The following is a 25952-nucleotide window of genomic DNA, read 5'->3' as shown; positions in this document are numbered from 1 at the left end:
GGTGAATTTGTCAAACACTGACAATTGAACTGAAAATTAATTTAACTGTGAGTGAATACTGAACAAAACTTGTGACTGTGAACTGTTTGATTTATCATTTTATTTTATTTTTACTTTTAAAAATCGATTCAATACAAGAATTTACTTAAGAATTCAATTAGTGTTGTTGTTTTTACATAGCCTGGCTCCGCCCTCCTACGTACTTCTGCTCAATTTTCATTTTCCTTCAGTACTACGTCTGGGATTGTGGTGTATTCTTTGGTTTTCTCCAGTAAATTTTTTTTAAAATGGTTTGAGTCGTCATACGTCATGACCAAACGTCAGTGATTGGTTATGGCAGATCCAGAGTGACTCTGGGCAGATCCAATAGTTTTAAACTTCAACAGAGTACCCGCCTACAAGGAAGTTAACGCTTGTCAATGGAGCGAGGACAGAGTCTCTGTACAAATGGAATGTACTAGAGTCTGGTGGGACCAGGCTAGTTTTTACACCTCTATAGCCGAACCTACTGGCCTATGGTTGATCAGGGTTCTCAAGTCTCACGCATTGGCCGTGAGACACACGCAATTCAACCAGTTCACACGCTCACACGCCACACCGTGTATATCTCACGCTGAAAAGGCAATGCCAACCAAGTTGTCCTGCAAGCTTTATATATAACGTTGTATACGAGGCGCATGCACACAAAGATAAGTTTCCTGCCGCCAGCGCGTCCGCATCTCGGCCAGATTGCGTTCGTTACTACACTCTAAAAAGCGCTGGGTTGTTTCCCTAACCCAAATGTTGGGTTGAGGCAGTTGGATCTAGGGTTGGGTCAGTTTGACCCAACGTTGGTTTATAAATGTCAACCCAACGCAATGGGTTGTAGAAGTAACGGTTGGAGATGCTTCTGCCCGCCCTTTCAAGAGCTGAGGACGACGGACAGGACACGCAACTTTGCACTGCTCCAAGTAAGTTGATTTATATAACATCAAACGGTGAGATATAAACCACAAAGTTTTGTTTAATTGTCTTAGTTATAGGCAGTTAGCTTGATTACTGATGGGAACGCTATTTTGAGCCTGGGTCGTTTAAACTACATAATAGCCTACCGATCGCAAATTAGAAATCAGATCACATTTTGAACCGCTGATATTGAGGTCGTCAAAAGGCATATTTACGATTGAATTTGCATTGTTTAAGTAAATGGCACTTCGATATGTATGAAATGTTCCCTAACTATTTCAAATTTCCATGCGAAAAAAGTAGTTTTGAAACAAGCTATAGCCAACAGTTAGCTGTTAGGCTAATATGGCCATACGTCCGGCTATAAGGACAGTCCGGGTTTTTTAAGGGTCTGTCCGCCGTCCGGCGCAGCTTTGAGACGGACGCTCATTTGTCATTTATAGCCTAACGTTACAGCTAACCTAGGATTGTTATGGTGAGTTTTCTTTTAGTTAACGTTATATCTTATTTTCGGAAATGTATGTGACGAGTTTATAAGCTAATTCAGTCTCAAACGCCGTCTGTAAAACGGAAAAAATTGATTACACGAGTAAATAACTACTTTGACCGAATATACCGTAAAACTTCAAATAATAGCTGAGTCCCAAATAGACGCCTGTCTCTATTACACGCCTGGTGTGGCTGCAGGTTTGGGTAAATAAAGGCCGGTCTCAAAAGCCTTTTTTGATCGATGAGTGATGTAGAATAGAATGACTGCTGCGCTTGACAGGGCGCGTAACGAGCAGAGAGAGAGAGCCCCGGCCGCGCGCGCGCACTCTCACGTCTTCAAACAACACTAAGCTGTCTTGCTCTCTCTCCCTCGCGCATATTAATCAAAATCAATTGACGCGATAGTAAAAGGTCGGAAGACCGCAGTTTCACAGCATTTGGAGGTTTTTAGAGATTAGAGACAGGCCTATACACTCAATGAACAACATCTCAACACTAAATTATAAAGGCCTGTCTCAAATACAAGCCGGTGCAGTTCGACGATTTGGGCAAATAAAAGCCCGGGCTACTATTTGAAGTTATACGGTATCTGTGTTAAACCCCATGCATTTTATTTTACTGACATTTACTGCCTGTATTTGGCGATAATCGCCTGTTTTTGCACTCGTGTCGTGAAGTTCAACATGAACTGCTATAATGGCAAATTAGGGGACTTGGCGCCCGCTTGACGGGCTCTGACGTGTAATGACGTAGAGTTGGCTCATTGGTCGCACGTCAGAGGCGCCCGCGCCATTGGATGTGCAGTTGCAGCAGCGCAGCCTATGAGCGAGCCAGACGCTCAGCTGCAAATGCGTTTTACAGGCTTCAGTAAATCGAGTAAAATGAGACATTTGTAGGCTATGATAAGAAAAACTACTACATTAAAAATATATTTTTTTGCACTGGAAAGAACATTCTAGAAGTCTAATTCTATTGAATAGATAAGTTTGCACAAGGCTACAGAAAACGGATGTGTTTATTTTTCTTCAAATGCAGTAAGCCGATTAGTTTTGATTTGAATGTTATATGTTGTATTTGTTTAAGTTAAAAATAAAACGTATTATGAACTAAACAAATACATGGTTCATTTTTGGCAAAATGATCATGATAGCCTTTATACACTCACCGGCCACTTTATTAGGTACCCCATGCTAGTAACGGGTTGGACCCCCTTTTGCCTTCAGAACTGCCTCAATTCTTCGTGGCATAGATTCAACAAGGTGCTGGAAGCATTCCTCAGGGAGTTTGGTCCATATTGACATGATGGCATCACACAGTTGCCGCAGATTTGTCGGCTGCACATCCATGATGCGAATCTCCCGTTCCACCACATCCCAAAGATGCTCTATTGGGTTGAGATCTGGTGACTGTGGAGGCCATTTTAGTACAGTGAACTCATTGTCATGTTCAAGAAACCAATTTGAAATGATTAGAGCTTTGTGACATGGTGGAAGTAGCCATCAGAGGATGGGTACATGGTGGCCATAAAGGGATGGACATGGTCAGAAACAATGCTCAGGTAGGCCGTGGCATTTAAACGATGCCCAATTGGCACTAAGGGGCCTAAAGTGTGCCAGGAAAACATCCCCCACACCATTACACCACCACCACCAGCCTGCACAGTGGTAACAAGGCATGATGGTTCCATGTTCTCATTCTGTTTACGCCAAATTCTGACTCTAACATCTGAATGTCTCAACAGAAATCGAGACTCATCAGACCAGGCAACATTTTTCCAGTCTTCAACTGTTCAATTTTGGTGAGCTCTTGCAAATTGTAGCCTCTTTTTCCTATTTGTAGTGGAGATGAGTGGTACCCGGTGGAGTCTTCTGCTGTTGTAGCCCATCCGCCTCAAGGTTGTGCGTGCTGTGGCTTCACAAATGCTTTGCTGCATACCTCGGTTGTAACGAGTGGTTATTTCAGTCACTGTTGCCCTTCTATCAGCTCGAACCAGTCTGGCCATTCTCCTCTGACCTCTGGCATCAACAAGGCATTTCCGCCCACAGAACTGCCGCTCACTGGATGTTTTTTCTTTTTCGGACCATTCTCTGTAAACCCTAGAGATGGTTGTGCGTGAAAATCCCAGTAGATTAGCAGTTTCTGAAATACTCAGACCAGCCCTTCTGGCACCAACAATCATGCCACGTTCAAAGTCACTCAAATCACCTTTCTTCCCCATACTGATGCTCGGTTTGAACTGCAGGAGATTGTCTTGACCATGTCTACATGCCTAAATGCACTGAGTTGCCGCCATGTGATTGGCTGCTTAGAAATTAAGTGTTAACGAGCAGTTGGACAGGTGTACCTAATAAAGTGGCCGGTGAGTGTATATCTGAGTGGTTAAGTCTTGTATATTGATTAAGCCTACTTTGCTATTCAAATTTTTGTGCAACTTATAAAAATATATATAATGCAACTTTGCCTAATAAGTTGCATTATAATGTGCTATAAAATGTATGAATTTAAGGGGATATTTTTTTTAAAAATTCTTCCGTGGGGGCATGTCACTACCACCTCAAATTATTTCTGCAGCCCCCGCTGCTGACAGCAGACCGAAAAAAAAACATTTCTTCTCTCTGATGATGTGTGAATGACGAGGGCAGATATTATCAGACTAGTAGACAGTTTAGTTGTTGTTATTTTTGGTGTTGCCTTGTTACGGCCGACAGTAACTGGTTTTGAGTAATAAAATGTTTGAACACAGAACTTGTCTTTTAACTAGTTCAAAACTCTAAGCAATCAACTAGCTATAAGTAATCAAATATTTATTGAGTGTCCTTTTTCTTTGTCTTTGTCTTTCTGATAGATGGATAATTTTGTGAAGGACAAACTGTCTGAGTGGAACCTTATTAATTTAATCCCTGCATTTGAAGGTATGTAACAATCCATTTCATTGTTAGAATTAAACACCATGCCAATTTTCTTTCTCTTTCTCTCATGTATAATACTACATAGTATTGTAAGTACTGGTTGAATAAATGAATGTTGTGTATTTTGCAGCCAATCAAATTGAAGAGCAAAGCTTCTTCCTCCTGGGTGGAGACGACTTGGTCACCCTGATACCACAGCTTGGGCCCCGGCTGAGGTTTCAGCAGCATTTAAAAAAATTCATTGAGGTACGCTAAGGATAAGACCTAGACAAAATGGGCTTCACGTGTTTCAAATGTAAAAGATGTTTAGGCAACAACTTAAGAACATTCTTTACACATCTGAAAATGAGGCATAACATTTATTCCACCTCAAATTATTTCCAGTGTGGTCAGACTGGGTGCCATCGGTCTTTTGAACGCATACGTTCTTTTAGGAGACACCTTTTAGGGCATGTTGTTGAATTTGAACCAGAGCATGAAAGCTTTGTTGAGCCTGCTCAGTCAACTTCCTTAGATCCACACTCTAATGAATTATGTGAAGTGGGATGCAGTGGATTGTGTGAGGTGGAAGATAGTGAGAGTACAGTGGAGCAGTGGGATGAGCTTGAAGATGAAAGTATAACAGACAGAGTTGCTCTCTTCCTGGCTAGGCTGAGGTCGAAATCATCACAAACATTCAGTGGAATTAAGGATGTGGTAGAAAACACCTCACACCTCATCAAAGACATAGTTGGTAACCTGAAAAGAAAAACTGTCTCTTTTTTAAGAGAGATAGGACAATTTGAGAATCAAAACGCGACAGAACTGTTGGAGCAGTTTGAAGCAGCTGCTGAACCTTTCCGTGGGTTTGAATCAGATTACAAGCAAATTAAGTATTTTTCTCAGTCTGGATACTTTTTACAGCCAGAGGCAGTACCTCTCCCTGGCTTTTCCTATACACAAGAAACTGATGGAGTGACAGGAACTGTGAAACAAGTGGCTGTTCGGGACACTTTTCAGTATGTTCCACTAAAGCCTATGCTAAAACTGATCTTGGAAACTCCTGGAACAATGGAGAAAATCAGTGACTGGCGAAAGCTTGAAACTACAGCCCTTGAGGATTTTAGAGATGGTGAAGTCTTTAGAACCAATCACCTTTTTTCTGAGGAGTTCTCTGTTCCACTCTTAATTTATTGTGACGATTGTGAAATGGTAAATCCACTAGGCTCAAAAACATCTGTCCACAAACTTGGTTTTATTTATTTCACAATTAAATGCTTGCCACCAGAGTATCTCTCAAGCTTAAAGTCTCATTTCTTGTTGGCAGTGTACAAGTCTGATGATGCGAAAACATATGGGATGAATGCTGTTCTACAGCGAATTGTGGATGACATTAGAGACATGGAGGTTAATGGTATTCTCATCGAGACCCCACATTTCAATGGCACTGTTAAGGTTGGAGTGGCTCAGGTCTGTGGGGACAACCTTGGGCTCAACAGTATCCTTGGTTACACAGAAAGCTTTGCCGCCAATAGTGTATGTCGATGGTGTAGGGTGCACAAACAGGTTTTGAGGGTCCAGACTTTTGAGGATCCTTCATCATTGCGTGATAAAGTGAACTACCTCTCAGACTCCCTACTAAACAACCAAACTGAAACTGGCATCAAAAGAGAATGCTGCCTCAACAAGTTGCTGTTCTACCATGTAACTGACAATGTAACTCCTGATGTAATGCATGATGTACTTGAAGGAGTTGGTGGTTATGAGATGAAGCTTGTTATCAATTCTTTAATTGAGCAAAAACTGATAACGCTTGAGCAGTTAAACTTTAGACTGACCAGCTTTGATTACGGGTTTAGTGATTGCCGCAACAAACCATCTGCCATCAAGCCTCAAGAATTGAAAAATCCTGATGGGGCACTTAGGCAAACTGCAGCACAGACATGGTGTCTACTGAGACTGCTTCCCCTTGTGATAGGGGATTTGGTGCCAGAGGGAAACAAACACTGGGAGTTGCTTCTTTCATTACTTAGCTGTATGGAGCTGATGTTTTCCCCTCAATTGACACAAGGGTCAGTTATCTTTTTGGCTTATTTGATTCAGGAACACCATTGTCTTTTCTTAGAGCTATACCCAGAAAGACACTTGAAGCCCAAACATCACTTCATGTTGCACTACCCTGGAGCCATCAGAAAACTGGGGCCAGTGATTCACTTTTGGTGCATGCGTTTTGAAGGGAAACATGGCTTTTTCAAACGGGTAAGCCATGTGACTTGTAATTTTCGCAACATTTGCAAGACACAAGCCTTTAGACATCAGATTATGATGTGCTACACCCTGTTGTCTGGCCAGCTGTTCACTCACGATTTAGAAGTTGGACAAGGATCCACAACTCTCCTCGGAACCATGGACGATTTTGACAAGGTCAAAAGTGGCTTTGGTGATGTTGCCATTTTTACAGAGGTATACTTGCCATCTTGGATCAAGTACAAGGGTACACGCTACAGGCCAGGGATGACTCTTCTGGTGTCTCACTCTGCTGATGGTGAGCCTCAATTTGGCACCATTAAGAGCATTGTTATGGTGAACTCAAACATCAGAGTGATTGTGAAAAACTGGGAAACTACAGGCTTTGACAGGCATTTTTTTGCCTTTGCCGTGTGCTACCTCTGCAATAGAAGTTGTTGACCTTGATTCTATTGCTGACCATCACCCACTACATGTCATGAGGTCTAACAAGGAGAGTTGCAATGATCGCTACATTTCTTTGAGATACAAGTTATTTTAGATAAGATGCATTGTAGGAATATTGTATATAGTTAGTTGATCTTAACTACATTTTGTCTATAGCTTTGTCCTTTTGCCACCTCATTTATTTCTGATGATGTTCAATACAATATGTAATCTCACTGCCGTGGAATTATCGGTAACACATATAATGCATCTTGTAAGTACCTTACAACTTAACCTTTTTTGTTTAGAACAATTTAACCAATTTAACCCATGTCTACATTTCACCTTGGTGCAATAGTCATTATTTCTTTTACATTCTTTAAAGGATTCAAACCCCCAAACTGAACCGGCTGGTGCCACTCCAGCCCTGGAATTGCCATTAGAGCCCACTACCCATGTTTTTGAAGAGCTTGGAGCAACATTTGTAAGTTCACTTGTTAAAAAGACTAAAACTGCATTGACCATTGGGAGACTAAGTGTGGTTAACTTCAGAGTTAACAACTTCTTTTTTTATATATATATTTTTTTTTTTGCAGAATATCCGTGAAGTCCTCAATAAGACACCTGAAGGGAAAAGCTTGGTTGTGAGTCTAGATGAACACAAGCACATTTCCATATCTGAGAGGAGATTGATGGTCAGGATCCTCGTCTCTCACTTAATTGAACGTTACGGAGAAAAGTAAGATCACTACTTGCTATCCCCCTTTCCAATACCCTGACCCCATCCGTAAGCAGCTACTTGTTACCTTTGTTCGTATTGATAACTATTTTCATTCGTTCCTTGAAGCGCCTATTATTATCCCTTTAGTTTTTGTACTCAACTAGTCCCTATTGCCATAGCTGATCGTGATATCTACCATAATCATGCTTAGGTTAGGTACTTCTCATTTTTTCCCTCTGGTTTAACTTTTAGCTCTCTTCTCCATCTTGATTCAGAGTGTTATGTGTTTCACATAAGTGAATAAACAAGACAGATCTTGTATATAAAACAGAACTGCCACACCCAAAATTTTAAACTCCTGTTCTTGTCCAGTCCAAATTCAGGAGCCAAAGCAATGCTGGCAAAGGCTATAGTGGACCAGTTCACAAGCTTGCGCGACTGCCAAGGCACAGGCTATGTAAGTAAAGTTATTATCCTCATTACAATTTTACACTCACAAAAAGTTGCACGGGAATTTGGAATGTGTAGTGATATTGTTAAAACAGTTTTTTTAAAGCCAATTGTATAAACTTAGTCTAAAGTGATCACTTGTGGTGGAAATAGACAACAGCCAAATACAAGAAATTATAGCTGGCATATAATGACAGTCATGGACTCAAAAAATGAACTGGGCGTTTTTATTACACCTTATCAGAGTAGTGTCTGAAAGCACTGGGCAGGGCTGGACTGGCCATCGGGCATACCGGGCATTTGCCCGGTGGGCCGACGTGCTTTGTGGGCCGATACATCTCGTACTTAATTTTTTTTTTTTTTTTTTTTGTCTGAACGGCCCATAAAACTCGTACATCGGCGGCCCATTGCGTTTAGTTTTGTTTAATTGGCGGCTCTGGGATCTTTGTGCCGGTGTAATGCATTGGACAAAAAAGTCAGCGTAGGTTTTTCTTTTTCTCACAGACCGGCGCATGATGAAACGCGTAAATCAGCAGCCCATTGGTTATTTTCTTGATTGACACTGGGCTGGTCCAATCACATCTTTAAACTCCTCCCCCTTTGAGCTCTGAGTGAGCGAGCAGTGTCAGTGTGTATCTGTCAAAATAGTCAGAGCGATGGAGAAGAAACGCAAGGAATGTGCAGAGAAATAGCGCGAAAAAAGAAACTTCACAGGCCCTTCAAGTGTCTGACGAGGATAGTGAGGAGGATAAGGAGAGAGATGAGTGAGTGCAGAGAACTGTGGTAAGCAGAACTAGGCTACTGTCACAACACTTATGGTGTGTTCACACCGAACGCGAATAGAGCGTCAAATACGCGTCTATCGCGTTTAGTTAGACGCTTGAACATTCGCTCGAGTTCACATTTTTCAACTTGCGCGGAAGACATTCGCGGCAAACGCGTCGCACAATTCGCGTCATTCGCAACGCCCAGCGCAAATGATGCGTCTATTCGCGTCTTTGCATTGACTTTGTATGTAATCTACTCGCCCAAATAATTAAATTCGCGTTCGGTGTGAACACACCATTAGGCTATGTAGGAACCCACTACCCAGTTACGCATTATTTACACATCTGCATATTTGACGATTACGCATTTGATTAGAATTGTAATGAGACAATAATGAGTAATGAGTTTGTAAACCATATTATTCTTCAAAATAAAAGCTCGATGCCGTTTCCGTCAAAATAAAAGATCATGTGCTTATCTCTGTATAGAAATTAGTACGAAACTATTTATGAAAGTTGCTTTTATTTTTCAGTGCATTTGTTTTACAACATATGGCTATTACTGTCATGGGATTAATATTATAACTATTATTATGTAGTAGTGTAATGTAGACAGACAATATATCACAACTAAAAGAGTTTTGAGTTTTTCTTTGTTCAATTTGCACACTGAATATGGGTCGGAGCTCTTTATTTTTAACTCTCAAAGTGCACCAGATTGATGAATTTAACATTAAAAAGCACAAAATTTTCTTACGGGGGAGCATGCCCCCGAACCCTCCTAAAGGGACAGGATGCACTCACCACAGATTTCACAAAAACCTGTGGGAAAAACCGGTATTGCTATCCCAGCTTATAGCTTTCTTTAGGATTCATCACTGTGGAGTATAGTTCAACTTAGTAGTTATTTTCATCGGTTAACTCTTACTCACTCCTATTCACTTATGGCATTAGTGGTTTTAATAGGAGTTGGTATACATATTCAAGGGCGTGCAAAGTTCGGTTGTGTTATATAGTGGGCCAGTCTGGGCCAAAATGCCCGGGCCGATTTTTTGTCCCAGTCCAGCCCTGGCACTGGGGAGACATTTGTAGTATTCATTACTCTTTTTTGTCTGTCTGTTTGTTACAAACCACCTTTGCGTCTGAAATAATACTTACTGGTATTTATAAATTACTGTCAAGCTAAATATATTCCTTTTCTACCTTCTAAACTTGAGGATGCATGGTTTACCCCTGGGAGGCACCATAAACCTGCCACGGGATTCCTGGAGGAGCGCCTCCGGAATGTCCGAAAAAGAATCCGAAGTGGCAAGCGGGGGCCAGCAGCACAAGTGCCACAAAAGCCACTAAGGATTATACCAGGTACAGTAAGATGTCTTGCCCTTGAATTTCAATCCAGTTAATATCAATGCAACTGAGAGTAGATAGAAGTAATTTTCAATGCTGTTTTAAATAACTTTTTGGACTTGACCTACAGTGGCATGCCAAAGTTTTGGCACTCCTAGGCCCAGTATTTCAAACATAATCCACCAGGATTAATCCAGGTGGATTGGATTTCACTGAGATCTGATCTTAAGCTGAGAGAATCTGAGCAAACACTGACTTTATGCAACAGAAAACTAGTTTATGACTTTTATTTTGTACGTTTGAAGGAATTATATTGAACTCACTGCCTTTAGATTCTAAATTACACCTCACTTCCTGTTTCCTGTCTGTGATCCTGGGGGCGGTATGGATTTGGAAATCTCTATCTGAGAGGATCAGGATCATTTTAATCTAATCTAGCAAAGTTTTGAAATACTGATAGAGAACTCTGATCCATGGATCAGGATGGGATTTAGAAATCTGGATCATTTTGATGTGGATTTCAGATTTTAAAATACTGGGCCCTGAAGATTCATGATAATTTACACTCCTGAAAAAATTTCATAGCATTTATTTTCTGGTTGTATCTGAGTACTGAGTGCTTTTCAAACAGACATTCAATGTTGCAGTAGGTAGAGATATGAATCCTCAGAAGGGTGCCTAGATCTCCACATACCAGTGTACAAGTTAATTTGGAATCGATCACTGCTTGTTGGAATTGATTGATTTTTCTGCTGATGACAGAACAAATTATAAGCGGGGACCGGGCGGTCCAGTTGACCGAGTGGTTGAAAAGTAATGTGTGGCCACAAAGCCAGGTGGCTGCTTACATGGAGGAGACGGCCATCCACAGGGCCAAGTGGATCCGGGCAAATGGAACAAAGGCAGTGGTGAACATAATGCAGGAGTTTCCACGTCTAGTGGACACGCCCGGAATGGTGAGCTTGCATCTCAAATCGTATGTGTGACCCTGTTAAATATTTGTGCCCCATTGCTTACTAAATCATTTACTTTTCCTGCACTTTTCCTGGACTTAGATATCCCAAGATTTTGTGATGCTGCAGCCCGAGGCCCCAGACAAATTGACAGCAAATTGGAACACACTATTCGCCCCAAGGATCATAAATCTGGCACAAAAGGAAAAAACGGAGATCACAAAAAACATTGATCTTCTTTCAGCAGGTAATGTTATTTGTAGAATGTTGATTTGAGATTTACGCTTGTGGGACACTGGGACTTCTCTTCTGCTTATACATTGTTTATTGTTACTGTATTGCAAACAATTAATGAACGAACACTTTTCGGTAACACTTTACAATACAGTGTGGGGGTGGTGATGGCGCAGTGGATAAGACACATGCCTTCGGTGTGAGAGACCCGGGTAAAGTGTTACCAAATGAACTAACAGGAACAATACTGGTTACTTACTAGGGAACCAATCAGTTAACCAGTACTTACTGGTGAACGCCCAACTCAGCCTTATTAGGGGACTACTGGTTAGTTACCAGGGAAAACAATAAGTGTTACCCACTTTTCCTATATTGTGAAAAATCTTCCTCCCTCCAACCATAGGATAAATGTACTGTTGTATTTGACTGATGAATCTATCATATATATTTTACAGACAAACAAGGGGAGGTTGCGTTGCAGCTGCTCCCGGTGTTGCTGCCAACCGGGGTATTCAAGGTTGGCAGAAAACTGTGCCGCCCCAGCCACCTTGAGCTCAGAAGGGCTTTTATTGATGTTCAGCCTGTAAGTTACAATAATTTTTACCTGAATTTATTTTTCTTCCTTATTGTGAAGTAAAATCATGACAACTCTGGTGATATTGCTGTTGCTGTTACAAGTACCTGACCTGTTCAAACAACTTCCTTTTGTTTTGTTTTTCTTACAGGTTGGAACTAACCTGGCGGAATACCTGATAAAGGCACCCACAGAGTACCCCTTTGTACTCATGTTGGGGGACGGGCATCAGTGCTCCCAAGCCTTTGTTGTCATCAATGGGACGGCTCTGGAGCACCCTTCCCTTCTGGGAGCTGTAGATGTCTGCTTTAAGGCTTTTTTTGTTTTTGACATCGCATACCCCAAAGTTTGCAGCAAAATTTGGGAGTTTATCCAAACAGCGCTCTTTGAAATCCCCGGACAAGAGGCAAATGAGGTCAAAATTCTCCGGGCTCAATTTAATTCCATTTAACCCCCGCCCCCATGAATTTTCATGATTGTTGTAAATTTGTTGCATTCTTGCATTCAATATTTGTTCTATTGTTTGTTTTATTAACTATATACTTTTTATTGTTTTTAAATGGTGTTCTCTGGTTCTGATATTGTGCAGCACTTTGGACGAATTTGTAAATGATCTATATGAATGAACTTAATTTTTAATGAAATGCTAATGAATTCATTTTAAATTGTAAATTCTTTATGAAATGAATAAATAAATGTTTAAAGACCAACTCATGTCAATTGAAGATCTTTTAATTGGTAAATAAGAAATACAAACATGCATTGATATATTGTTTTGAATATTATCTTTAATTTTATAAAATAACTGTACAAGTTGCTTTCATAATGCAAAGGTTAATTGAAAAAAGTAATTTTTAATCCAAATGATACCCATGACCCATAATTTGGGTTGTATTCTTCAACCCATTGTTTAGTCAGTTCAACCCAACAATTTAGTAATTTCTACCCAACTTTGGGTAGAAAACATAACCCAACATGTTGGGTTAAATCAATAACCCAACTGGTTGGGTTAAAATAACCCAGCGCTGGGTGAGACCCTTTTTGACCCAGCAGCTGGGTTATAAAATAACCCAAATTGGGTTGTTTTCAACCCAGCAGTTTTTAGAGTGTAGGCAACTTATAGACGCGCGAAGTCCGCGAACACACACGGAAGTTCGGCCACCGCGACATCGCGCGAACACACGTCGTGATGGAGAAAGTAAGTTGGAAGAAAGCTCGCCTAACATTTTTAGACTAGAACATTTAATATATAGCCCATCGTATACATTATTGATGCATTCAAAAACTCTTTGCAACCCAACTCTTTCACACAACTGCTTTGCAACCAGGCCAAAAGCTTTGGCTCAGTTTGGCTAAGGAAATGTTATTGGGTATGGGAAGGAATGAAGATGTATTTCTTCAGTTTATTTTAAATTCTATATTATACTGTATTAATAGTATTTCTAGTTACATTAAGGCTAAAGCAGAGTGCTCTTGGTAATATTGTATAGACGGTTTCAACGGCAACAACATAAACAAACGTTACTGCGCATGCGCGCTTTTGTGGCCCAAACTTAACTTCCGGTAGAGTCAATAACAACAGAGTTCATCATAGACTTTTTGTGAGAAAAAAGTCAGAATTGTGAGATAAAAAGTTAATTCTGTCTTTTTTTCCTCGCAATTGCGACTTTATTTCTCAGAATTGCAACTTTATTTCTCACAATTCTGACTTCTTATCTCGCAATTGTGAGATAAAAAGTCGCAATTATTATTATTATTTCTTCAGTGGCGGAAACAAGCTTCCATAATTATCTGTTGCTTATCATGAGTTTGTTACCTGTAACGAAGTGAGTGCTACAGATCCTTGAATTCTTGCCTGGCTGCCAAGCCTCTCATCGCACAGCGGTGATCCACGCTCGCCGTCTCCCTTCGTTTTTAGGAAACCGACATTTTTTTTTTTTGATAAGGTATTTGTCCCAGAGCCTCAGGTTCAGAGGTGTAGTGGTAAAAAAAGAGGTGGGTAAACTATAAATTCTGGTGGACCACGACGTGGTCACCCGGTAAGGTGGGCCACTGCCTACCGGTGTATGTGTATCCTGATGACATTGCTATATAGGGAGGGCTCGACATTAAGCCTTTTCATACGCTTAATCTGTCATTCACTTGTCCGAGTAAAAAAGTTTCTCGTCCGGATTTTTTATTATTATTTTTTTTATTCTGAAACAATATATTCTCATCAGTGTTCAATCACCTTTGATATTTAAATCGGCATATTATAATATCTGCACCTTTAAAGGGCATCCCCTCCCCCAATCTTATTAAATTTATGCTTCATCTTTCATTTTAAATTCCTAAATTTGATCAATAAATTCAATTATTTCGATTAATAAGACACTATAGGGCTGATCAAATTAAATCATTTACACTGAAAAATTCCAATTGCATAAAATAATGTTATGAAATTGATTTAAATTTACAAATAAGAAACGTTGGACAGAATGATCTACTTTTAAACATAACACGAAACCGCCAGTAGGTGGCGGCAGGCGACCGTCTTAATGAGCGAGTCATTGATTCATTCATTCAAACGATTTGTTCAAACGGTTGATTCATTCAAGAATGAGACAGATGTTTACGAATGGGTCATTGAATCTTTGACTCAATCGATTCCTTCAAAATGCTGAATCATTCAGTAATGAAAACAGGTCGAGTGTTCCTGTGAGATGCGCCGTGGTTCTGCTGTGATTTTTGTTTGGAACTATTTTCGCTGCTGAAATAGAACAAAAACAGCCAATATTGAATCTAAAATGTAAGTGACTTAATTTTAACTGTTTATTGAACTGTTGTAGGAAATCAATGTCACATTTTCAATCGTGATGGTGTTCAGGAAAAATAATTGAGGTTGCTTAACATATGTAAAAAATATAAAAACTCCACATGTAGATTTTTTATAGGCAGTATATTGTTAACTGAGTGTGTGTGTGCGCTCATTTGTGTAGATTTCTCCTCGAGAGGCTGCGCGAGCGTCAACAGCGCAACCTTACCGTCAGTAAAAGTCAACAACACTGACAGTAATGCAGCGCAATATGAAAGAGTTCGTCTTAGGTTTAACAACCTATGAAACTAGTAATGAACAATATAAAACTAAAACGACATAAGCTTAATTTATAGCTATTTAGAGGAGGATAAACGCAATTTAGAGGTGGATAAACGCACTTTGGAGGTGGGTAAACGCTATTTCCGAATATTGGGAGGTGCGTAAACGGCGTTTACGTGCGTTTAGCCTCCACTACATCCCTGCTCAGGTTGCATCCCACAACACAACAACCTGAGCCCAACTTCAGTCTACTCATCACCTTAATTTTCACTGCGTTTGTAGTCGGCGCCATATTACCAGAGAATGATATTATGATATTACCGGTTAACAAACACAGACCGGAAGTTAACTTCGGGCCAGCGCGTAACCCCGGCAACGCGCGTGCGTTCGATGAAACCGTCTATATCCTGTCAAACATACATTAGCCTAATCATTGCCATTGCATTTGTATTTTTCAAAGATGTCAGGGAAAAATGCAAAAATATTTGTTTTTCCAAACATTTTGGAGCAATTTGTTATATATTTGTAGCCTAATTTTGAAATATAACATTAAAGAGTAGGCCTATATTTGATGTGATGAATTGCTCTGTCATTTATCAGATTTACCAATTGTTATAATTTCAATTTTTGCTGGTTAATTATGAACAATGGGTAAAATTGGGGGCGGGGCTAGGCGGGGGCGGGGCTCCATTTAGGCCCCTCCCCTAACCGCATGTGATCTCACTCCAAGCTTTTGATAAAACTTGAGAACCCTGGGTTGATATTAGAAACGAGTCCAATAATATTATTTGACAAAGGTGCTACTCTCAAAAAGTGAATTTTCTTCTCTCGTTTCCTCTCAGAAACCAACACTGCAGAATCTGGCATTAACAGTTCTATAAAACCATATGCAGGTTTTCTTTAAAAAAACTTAATTTTCAATTGTGATTTTCCTAATTTACCTGGACAACAGTATATGAAATGGAGAGTAAATGGACACATCTGCTGCTTTGCAGGTACAAAGTCTGTAATCAAACTAAAATATAAAAAAGCAACATTTCTCATTAAATTCTAAGACTACATTTTTTGAGCTGTTATCCACATTTATTTCATAGTTCTATTATTTTATTACAATGTCAATAGTAAAAAAATCAAGTCAGGTAACCTTTATTTATGTAATGCTTGCTTAACAAAATACAGATTGTTTCAAAACCGCTTCCAGTGATAAACAGGAAAATAACGATCATGCAAACTTCGTCAAATATGAGACAAATTCAAAATAAAAGCAGCTCTACAGAAGACAAGTGTCATTATTCAGCTCAAGTCAGTTTCAATCAGTTCAATGACAGACTTTGTAAAATAAGTGAATTATGTTATTAAGTTGAATCAGCTATAAAGCAGCTCTTCAGAAAACAGTGGTGTCATTATCTAGCTTAATTCAGTTCAAGTTTTTGTTCTCATCCAATAGTGTCAGTGCAGTCAAATTGATAATATTACTGAATATTAAGTATCTTTTAAACCCCAACTAAGCAAGCCAAAGGCGACAGTGGCAAGAAACCCAAATTCCATCAAGTAACAGAAATGGAGAAAAAAAGAGAAACCGGGTTTAGTCGGGTGGCCATTTGTCCACTGACCAAGTCAATATGTAGATGAAACTTAGATGAGATTTCCATTAAGTCTCCTGAGCAATAAAGGAGCAACATATTTTCAGAACTTACATTTTTAATTTTAACTCTTACATATATACTGTATATATATATATATATATATATGACTGTCCTTATACGTTAGTATCAACTATATTTTGGACTCAGCAAAACTGGAAATCACTGTACATAGGCAAAAGTATTGAACCTATCAGAACACAACAATTTCATCACAAATTTGAAGTCACAGGCCCTGGTGGTAAGAAGTGAGGTCATGAATCCAGCTGAATGAAAAATGATGCTCTTCTGGCAGAGTGGCAGACACAGTCAGGCAGAGCATATGGTAGCGGCATATGTTGCGGCTCATTAGGTACAGCATAAATAAAAAGATCATTGCTGTGGTATTTTCTCACACTTTAATAAACCTTTGTGAACAGATGAAGCCACTAATTCTCACAATCAACATAGAGCTTTAAAAAAGTATTTAAAGTATACCTAAAGTATATTTGCAATTGCTCAATTTTAGCACAATCAAATATAATAAGTAGTTATATTTATATAGCACTTTTCTAGGTACTCAAAGCGCTTTACATATGGAAGGGGGAATCTCCACAACCTTCCGCCAATTTGCAGCATCCACCTGGATGATGCAACGGCAGCCATATTGCACCAGAACGCCCACCACACACCAGCTTACTGGTGGAGAGGAGACAGTGATGAAACCAATCAGTATGGGGATGATTAGGAGGCCATGATGGACAGAGGCCAATGGGCAAATTTGGCCAGGATGCCGGGGTTACACCCCTACTCTTTTTCCGAAGGACGTGGGATTTTTAATGACCACAGAGAGTCAGGACCTCGACATTAAGTATCTTTAGTTGGACCTCAGCACTTTTTCTGGATAACTAAAGTACATTAAGTACAAAATTAGTTGTTCCAATTTAGCAGACTTTAAGTATACCAATTTAGTATTCCAAAATTGCAGGGTATTTACATTAAATAGCTACATAAATATGTAAATGTATTTGTAGTATACTTAGCATAAAATAAATGTATTTTAAATACATTTTAGTATATTTATTGTTTCACTTGCAGGACTGAGTATAATTAATTCTTTATTTAATGACATTTAGACATAATTTAAAGCTTCTTTTACGAACCTCTTTGAGTTTTAAGCCATAGATTAAAGGATTGAATAGAGGTGGCACAATGACCATCAGTAAGGCAAAAACAACATACATGTTCTCTGGGGCATTGCTTGAGCCATATCTGCTATACATTGCATCAAAAAACACAGTTGAACTACAATTTATCAGTGAAAATATATGTGGAACACATGTCTGCCAAAACTTTCTTCTGTTTTCTAATGATGCTTTACATGCTACTATAAGTTTAATATAAGACACAATAATTAAAGTAGTAAGACAGATATAAAATAATAAAACAACCAGTGCCATGATGTTATTAATAACCATTGATTCACATGAGAGCTTTACCATTGACCAGCTGTCACAGTATAATTTGTCAATATGATATTTACACACTGCCAACCTGTTTAACAACACAACCCCAATGAACATAGAAATAAATGGTACAATCCAACAGAATAGGAGCAACATGCCACATGTATTTTTGTTCATCTTTGAGTGATAGTCTAAAGGTCGGCATATGGCCACATGTCTGTCATACGCCATCACTGTTAATGTAGTACAGTCACACATAGCTGAACTGTAGATCACAAAAGCTTGGAGTGTGCACATAAAAGAAGGAATCACATATGAATCCAGTATTAAATCATGCAGGAATTTAGGATAAAATCCTGTTGCTCCATATAAATAATTTACACATAGATTGCACAGAAAAATGTACATTGGTTCATGAAGGGCTCTCTCCAAAATAATGACCACACTGAGCCAAATGTTCACAAACAGTATCAAAGCATAGAGAACCAAAAAGCATGTGAAATATACATGCCGGTATGATTTGGAGCCTTTAGGTTCCATCAGAGTGTAGACTGTAACATAAGTCCGGTTGTCCATTTATGTTAATATACAAAAATCATGGTGATTTGATGTGACCACAAGTAATTGATCGGCACTGACAGCAATGTTCTAGCTTGAAAATATGACACCAAAAATGGCATGCATTCTCTTTGAACACAATTAGTCCTAACACCAATCAATTGCTCATTGCTGTTGAGTTGTTATCTTGCATGTTGAGAATCATGAAAGGCGTTAAAGATCACTGATGTGCCTATAAATAAGTTTTGTGATTCGGAAAAAATCTCTGACGCTCAAGGAAATAAACCCCATGGGTTAAATTCAATACACGTTGACAGTCGTTGTGCTCTGTGCTTTTAATAAAATATTAATTCTATAAAAAAACATATTTATACAATAAATGTAATGTTGACATGAGTATATTTTAACAATGAATTTGTTATAATTTACTGAGTAATTTAAAAAGACTAACTTGTATGAAGATACATTTTAAGCCCAACTGACAAATCTGAACCTTTTAGTGAACAGTTCTTAAAATAACCATTTTTGTTTTAGTGTGAAGAACATTTCAAAAATCTAAAGACCCCTTTTCCACTATAGAGAACCTTTTGCGCAATGGAAAGGTTTCTTTTTAAGAGTGTTGTGAACTATATATAGCCTAAAAAGTATTTCCTCAAAAGCTTTTTTTTTTTTACACATTCTTTACCCAAAAACACCTTTATAAATACCAACATAATAGAAGATTAGGGGGACATTTACACATAAAACATTTTTTTTTCATTCCACTGCACTACTTTTCCATTGTTATTCAATGTAAACACACACAGGGGTGTCCAAACTCGGTCCTGGGGGCCACTGTCCTGCAGAGTTTAGTTCCAACTTGCCTCAACACACCTGCTTGTAAGTTTTTAGCATGCCTAATGACCTTAAACAGCTAATTAAGACCTTGGTTAGCTGTTTCAGGTGCATTTAATTGGGGTTGGAGCTAAACTCTGCAGGACAGTGGCACTCCACGACCGAGTTTGGACACGCCTGCGACGAACGTGTTTAACCGTTGCATTCGTGTCTTGCGTCTTTTGCAGCATCTCATGCATGATGCAGTTCTCAAGTTAAAACAAGTTCAACTTTTTTTTAAACCATCTCCAGATCTTGTGTTTTTGTTCGCTCTAATGACCTGAATCTCGCATTTTTAAATGATGTTTTATTAACAAAGTTCGGGAGGAATGCATTCAAATGAGGCCTACAGTAGTGGTCGGTACCTCTGATGTAGACAGGAGCGGACGGGCTGTCAGACGTCATCCTTTGACAACAGTGTATCTGCGCTTTAATTTAATTTTTTCTGTGACATTTTGCGTTGACTGTAAAATATATATATATTTTCTAATTCTGCACTGAACAACCTGGCAAATTATTTCCTTTGCATCCCGGTCAAGACTGCACCTTAAAAGAGAGCATTCAGCCTTAGTCAGTTTTTGGACGAGAGACGCTGAAACTGTCGTCATGACATTCTTTTCTTGCATGGATGATAAATAGTTCTGTTAAAAAAGTGATTTCATTTCGCAAAAGCTAGGCCCATAAGCCAAAGATTTTCGTACCTTCATATTTTGCTTATTTCTTTTCTCTGTAACATTTTTTCTACTGTCTTGACTGTAAAATATTAAAAGAATTGACAAGACGAAGAAAAATAACAAATATATTTGTCAATAAATTATTCCAAGGTTGTCCAGTTGCCAGAACTTATGAAACGCATCCTACTCGCACAATCAAATTTCAACCCATTTGTGAGCTCAACCTGACCCGGAATTATGGGTATAATATATATATATATATGTTTCTCAGAGACGTCGGATTCATTGGCCAAGAGTTGCGTCGCACAGTAAAGAACTTATCTGAAGCAGCACAGAGTAGCAGCAACATGGCTGTGGTTGAGACGGAAAGATTCTGGCTGGATGTGTCCAGGCCGCCACACTACGGTTTCGAAAAATTCTTGAAAAACTTGAGGAGTCAGTTGGAATATTTGTATAGATTGCATAGTTATCAGAGTTATTACAATCCCGTGTACTGTATTTTGCGTGAATGAGGATTTGTGTTGGACAGATATTGTTGTGTTTTGCGGTAGGTAGAATGCCATACGGAACCGTTGCAACAGAGCCTGCATTAACGACGACAGTGGGGCTTCGACAGCCTTAGTCAAACGGGTTGGTGCGTATGGTCAGGTTGTTAGGTAGTATGCCATACGGAACCGTTGCCACTGAACCTGCTTTAACGACGACAGTGGGGCTTCGACAGCCTTAGTCAAACGGGTTGGTGCGTATGGTCACGTTGTTAGGTAGTATGCCATACGGAACCGTTGCCACTGAACCTGCATTCACGAGTTCACACTTACAAATAAGTCAGATAGAATAAATGCATGTTTGGCGTGCTGTCCGAGGAGAGGGCTCCGGGCTCGGTATGCGGCCCGAACCCAGAGTACTTGTTACCCAACTGGGTCAGGTTGTTAGGTAGTATGCCATATGGAACGGTTGCCACTGAACCTGCTTTAACGACGACAGTGGGGCTTCGACAGCCTTAGTCAAACGGGTTGGTGCGTATGGCCTTGTTTCCCGTGTGTTTTTTATGTTTTTGGATTGACTTATTGGACTTTTGACCCTGGCCTGGACTGTTTGTGAGTACGGATTACCCCTTAATAAATATTGCTTTTGGATCTCTTATTTCTGTGTGTGTGTCTTGACACTCTCAGTCTCCCGCTTTTCCGCTCTCAACAATCTTGCATTCCGTTGTTCTGGATTATATTTATCCTTGTCATATCCCATATTAACAGATGGCACATAATCAGGGGATGACTGATCATTGCTTTTCACACCTGTATATCACAACAATGTTTTTTTAATACCTTAACTTGTTTAAAAACAACAACAACAACAATTGCACTGTCAACAACATGCTCACACCATGGAAGTATAATCAATGTTATTATACTTCCATTGCAGTCACACTAGCATGCACACAAAAAGTTATGTAAACAAAGACTTTGACTTTGACACGTCTTCCGAGGTATTTTGTACAGTTATTCATTCATTAATTAACCCATCAATGCGATAGAACCTACTATAACATTTATTTACAAAGTTAGTTTTAATTTTTAACGCAAAATGCACATACCCGTGACAAAATGTTGCCATTGTTGCCAAATTGAGGTTGTATTGCGAATGTGAAATGTACAAATAAATGCAAATATATAGTACGTTTGTGACTGTCATTGTATATCTGTGAATGGCATTTTACACATTTGTGACTGCTTGTCTGCAGCTTCAAATTCAGAATACAGGTTTATGACTATTATCTGCGAGTGGAAATTTTAACATTCAACTTCAGATTGTTATTTTACAGGTTTTCACATTGGAGCTGTGAGTGTAAATGTTCACATACAAGTACGAAGTTCTCAAATTCACATCTACTTGCTCTCGAGTATTGCTACTCTTTTACCTTCATAGATATTCACATCACCATATGGAAGGAAGCGTAATTGGATGGAGACGCATAGGTTACTGTAAAGCTATGTCTATTTGGTGCTTATCTTGGCGAAAGCAGAGTGCAAATCAGCGTGAAGTTTTAACATCTACTCTCGTGTAATGGAAATCATGACTGTCCTTATACTTTAGTATCAACTATATTGTGGACTCAGTGAAACTGGAAATCACTGTACATAGGCAAAAGTACTGAACCAATCAGAACACATCAATTTCATCACACATTTGAAATCACAGGCCCTGGTGGTAAGAAGTGAGGTCATGAACCCAGCTGAATGAAAACTGATGCTCTTCTGGCAGAGTGGCAGACACAGTCAGGCAGAGCATATGGTAGCGGCATATGTTGCGGCTCATTAGGTATTACAGTATAAAAATTACAGTATTGCTGTGATATTTTCTCACACTGTAGGCTTTTCAATAAACCTTTGTGAACATAAGAAGCCATTAATTCTCACAATCAACAAAGAGCTTCAAAAAAGTCTACCATAATAACATCAAACTCTTTGATGTAGTTGGGGAGTTCCTTTTGTCCTGTCAAGTTCTGGTTTAAAGTCAATCATTTAAGTAACCTTAACAAAAATGTTTGGAATTTGGTTAATAATTTGATAAGCAGGACTTTGAAACGTGAATAATAATATTAATAATAGGATAATTGTTGCCTCAGGACTATGCATTTAATCTTTATATATTATATGCAATACAACTTATAGAAGGATGTCCTGTTACTTTATCCACTACAGTAAAAGACCTGGGAGTTATACTAGACCGCAACTTGTCTTTCGAAAATCATATTTCATATGTTACAAGAACAGCCTTTTTTCACCTTAGAAACATTACAAAGCTACGTAACATGCTATCTGTCTCTGATGCAGAAAAGTTAGTCCATGCATTCATGACCTCGAGACTAGATTATTGTAATGCTTTATTAGCCGGTTGTCCTGCATCCTCAATAAACAAGCTACAAGTGCAAAAAGCATTAGTGCAAAAAGCAGCTGCTAGAGTTCTTACTAGGTCAAGAAAATATGATCATATGACACCAATTTTATCATCTCTACACTGGTTACCTATCAAGTTCCGTATCAATTACAAAGTACTATTACTGACCTATAAAGCCCTAAATGGTTTAGCTCCTGTGTATTTAATGGACCTTCTATCGCCCTACAATCCATCGCGTTCTTTAAGATCACTAAATTCAAGGCTTCTGGTTATTCCTAGGATATCTAAGTCCACTAAAGGAGGGAGGGTGTTCTCACATTTAGCTCCAAAACTCTGGAATAGCCTTCCTGAAATTGTTTGAGGCTCTGACTCGCTGTCCCAGTTTAAAACTAGATTAAAGACGCATCTCTTTAGCCAAGCATGTACATAATGCTTACCTTTTATACCACTGCTGAATCAGATCAAATGCATTTAATATTATAAAACTTGAAGAGTCTGTAGGTTATTTGTATAGGTTGCATAGTATTTATGTCACAGGTTGAACCTGTCACAGTGTCTGGTTGTGTTTCCCTGGGTTATCACTAGAGGTCCTCGTTCTCACGGTGTCATTCACATTAGACTACAATTCCCAGCATTCTGTTCTGCCACTTATCTGATTATTGCACTCAGCTGTTTCCCGCCACCTTGTTAGTTCTGTGTGTATATATGCCCTGTCTGTGTTAGTGTTTGTTACGGAGTCCTTGTTTTATGTCCCCACACTTCCGTTCATGTATCTGCCTGTTTCTTGTTTGTTTCTGGATTGCCTTATTGGATTTTTGACCCTTGCCTGGACTGTTGTGAGTACGGATTACCCTATATTAAATACTGCTCTTGGATCTCACGTCTCTAGTGTGTGTGTTGTGACAGAAGGACTCCGTCAATGCAAAGATCCAGCGGTATGGGGTTTCGTATCCTTCCCCCCAGAACGGCGAAGGAGAGGAGGGGAAGAGTTCAAAATTTAATGACCCTTCGACAGCAGGGCCAGACGGTGAGTTGTCTGGCTCAGAAGTTTTGGACTCTCTCTAGAGGTTTGGACTATAAGGATGCAACATTGAAAAACTTTTTTAATGTCTGTCTCGATGATCCATTGCCTGGGTGGGAGATGAAGGGGCTGGAGATACTGGATTTTTGGGGGTTTACCAGCTATTTAATTCATCGGAGCCAGTGGGATGTATCGGAGCCTCGCCATGCCGATGCCGCCCCGAGTACGGTGGTCCCAGTTCCGGTGGTCCCGAATCCGGTGATCCCAGTTCCGGTGGTCCCAAGTCCGGTGGTCCCGAGTCCGGTGGTCCCAGTTCCGGTGGTCCCAGTTCCGGTGGTCCCAGTTCCGGTGGTCCCAGTTCCGGTGGTCCCGAGTCCGGTGGTCCCGAGTCCGGTGGTCCCGAGTCCGGTGGTCCCGAATCCGGTGATCCCAGTTCCGGTGATCCCGAGTCCGGTGGTCCCGAGTCCGGTGGTCCCGAGTCCGGTGGTCCCGAGTCCGGTGGTCCCAGTTCCGGTGGTCCCAGTTCCGGTGGTCCCAGTTCCGGGGGTCCCAGTTCCAGTGGTCCCGAGGCCGGGGGTCCGGAGGCGGAGGAGGAGGAGAAAGGCCTTCTCAACGACTTGTCCGGTGGCTCTTAACCCAGAGACCATTCCAGAGGTGACTGCCATCCTTGACGCGCCGCCCAGTCGCCCTGCTTTGCCGGCCCCGCCCGAGCTGCTCGCCTTGCCGGCCCCGCCCGAGCTGCTCGCCTTGCCGGCCCCGCCCGAGCTGCTCGCCTTGCCGGCCCCGCCCGAGCTGCTCGCCTTGCCGGCCCCGCCCGAGCTGCTCGCCTTGCCGGCCCCGCCCAAGCTGCTCGCCTTGCCGGCCCCGCCCAAGCTGCTCGCCTTGCCGGGCCCGCCCAAGCTGTTCGTCTTGCCGACTCCGCCAGTGTCTGTTCCTGAGCCGGAGCCAGTGTCTGTTCCCGAGCCGGAGCCAGTGTCTGTTCCCGAGCCGGTGGCTGTCCCTATGCCGGTGTTGGTTCCTGAGCCTCCGCCGTGGCCGTCTGAGAGGTCTTCTCCACCGTGGCCGCCTGAGAGGTCTTCTTTGCCGTGGCCGCCTGATAGGTCTTCACCGCCGTGGCCGCCTGAGAGGTCTTCTCCGCCGTGGCCGCCCGAAGTGTCTTCACCGCCGTGGCCGCCCGAGAGGTCTTCACCGCCGTGGCCGCCCGAAGGGTCTTCTCCGCCGTGGCCGCCCGAAGGGTCTTCTCCGCCGTGGCCGCCCGAAGGGTCTTCTCCGCCGTGGCCGCCCGAAGGGTCTTCTCCGCCGTGGCCGCCCGAAGGGTCTTCTCCGCCGTGGCCGCCCGAAGGGTCTTCTCCGCCGTGGCCGCCCGAAGGGTCTTCTCCGCCGTGGCCGCCCGAAGGTTCTTCTCCGCCGTGGCCGCCCGAAGGGTTTCTTCCGCCGTGGCCGCCAGTTGGACTGTCGTCTCCGCCCTGGCCGCCCGATGGGTTGTCTGCTTTGCCCTGGGCGACTGTTAAGTCGTCACCTCGTGTTCCTGTTTCCCTGCATGGTCCTGGCCCTCCCATCCCTCCCTCGGATCTTCCACGTTCCACCTTACTCTTGGACTCTTGTGTTGTCTTGTTTTCTGTCATGGAGCGTCTGGTAGCCGCTCCGTAGAGGGGAGGTTCTGTCACAGTGTCTGGTTGTGTTTCCCTGGGTTATCACTAGAGGTCCTCGTTCTCACGGTGTC

General features: G+C 41.0%; 1 protein-coding gene across 1 annotated transcript; it reads right to left on the bottom strand.

The window, feature by feature from the left end:
- Positions 1-17857: 17857 nt before the first annotated feature.
- Positions 17858-18781, bottom strand: LOC130096547 (olfactory receptor 2A12-like). The gene has a single exon (XM_056263092.1). The coding sequence runs from the start codon at positions 18779-18781 to the stop codon at positions 17858-17860; it is 924 nt and encodes a 307-aa protein (XP_056119067.1).
- Between the last annotated feature and the right edge of the window lie 7171 nt (positions 18782-25952).

The sequence above is a fragment of the Rhinichthys klamathensis genome, unplaced genomic scaffold (genome assembly GCF_029890125.1).
Source record: "Rhinichthys klamathensis goyatoka isolate OS25496 unplaced genomic scaffold, OSU_Roscu_1.1 h1tg000197l_1, whole genome shotgun sequence".
NCBI lineage: Eukaryota > Metazoa > Chordata > Actinopteri > Cypriniformes > Leuciscidae > Rhinichthys > Rhinichthys klamathensis.
The sequence above is the reverse complement of the archived record's forward strand: the minus strand, read 5'-3'. Positions and strand labels throughout refer to the sequence as shown.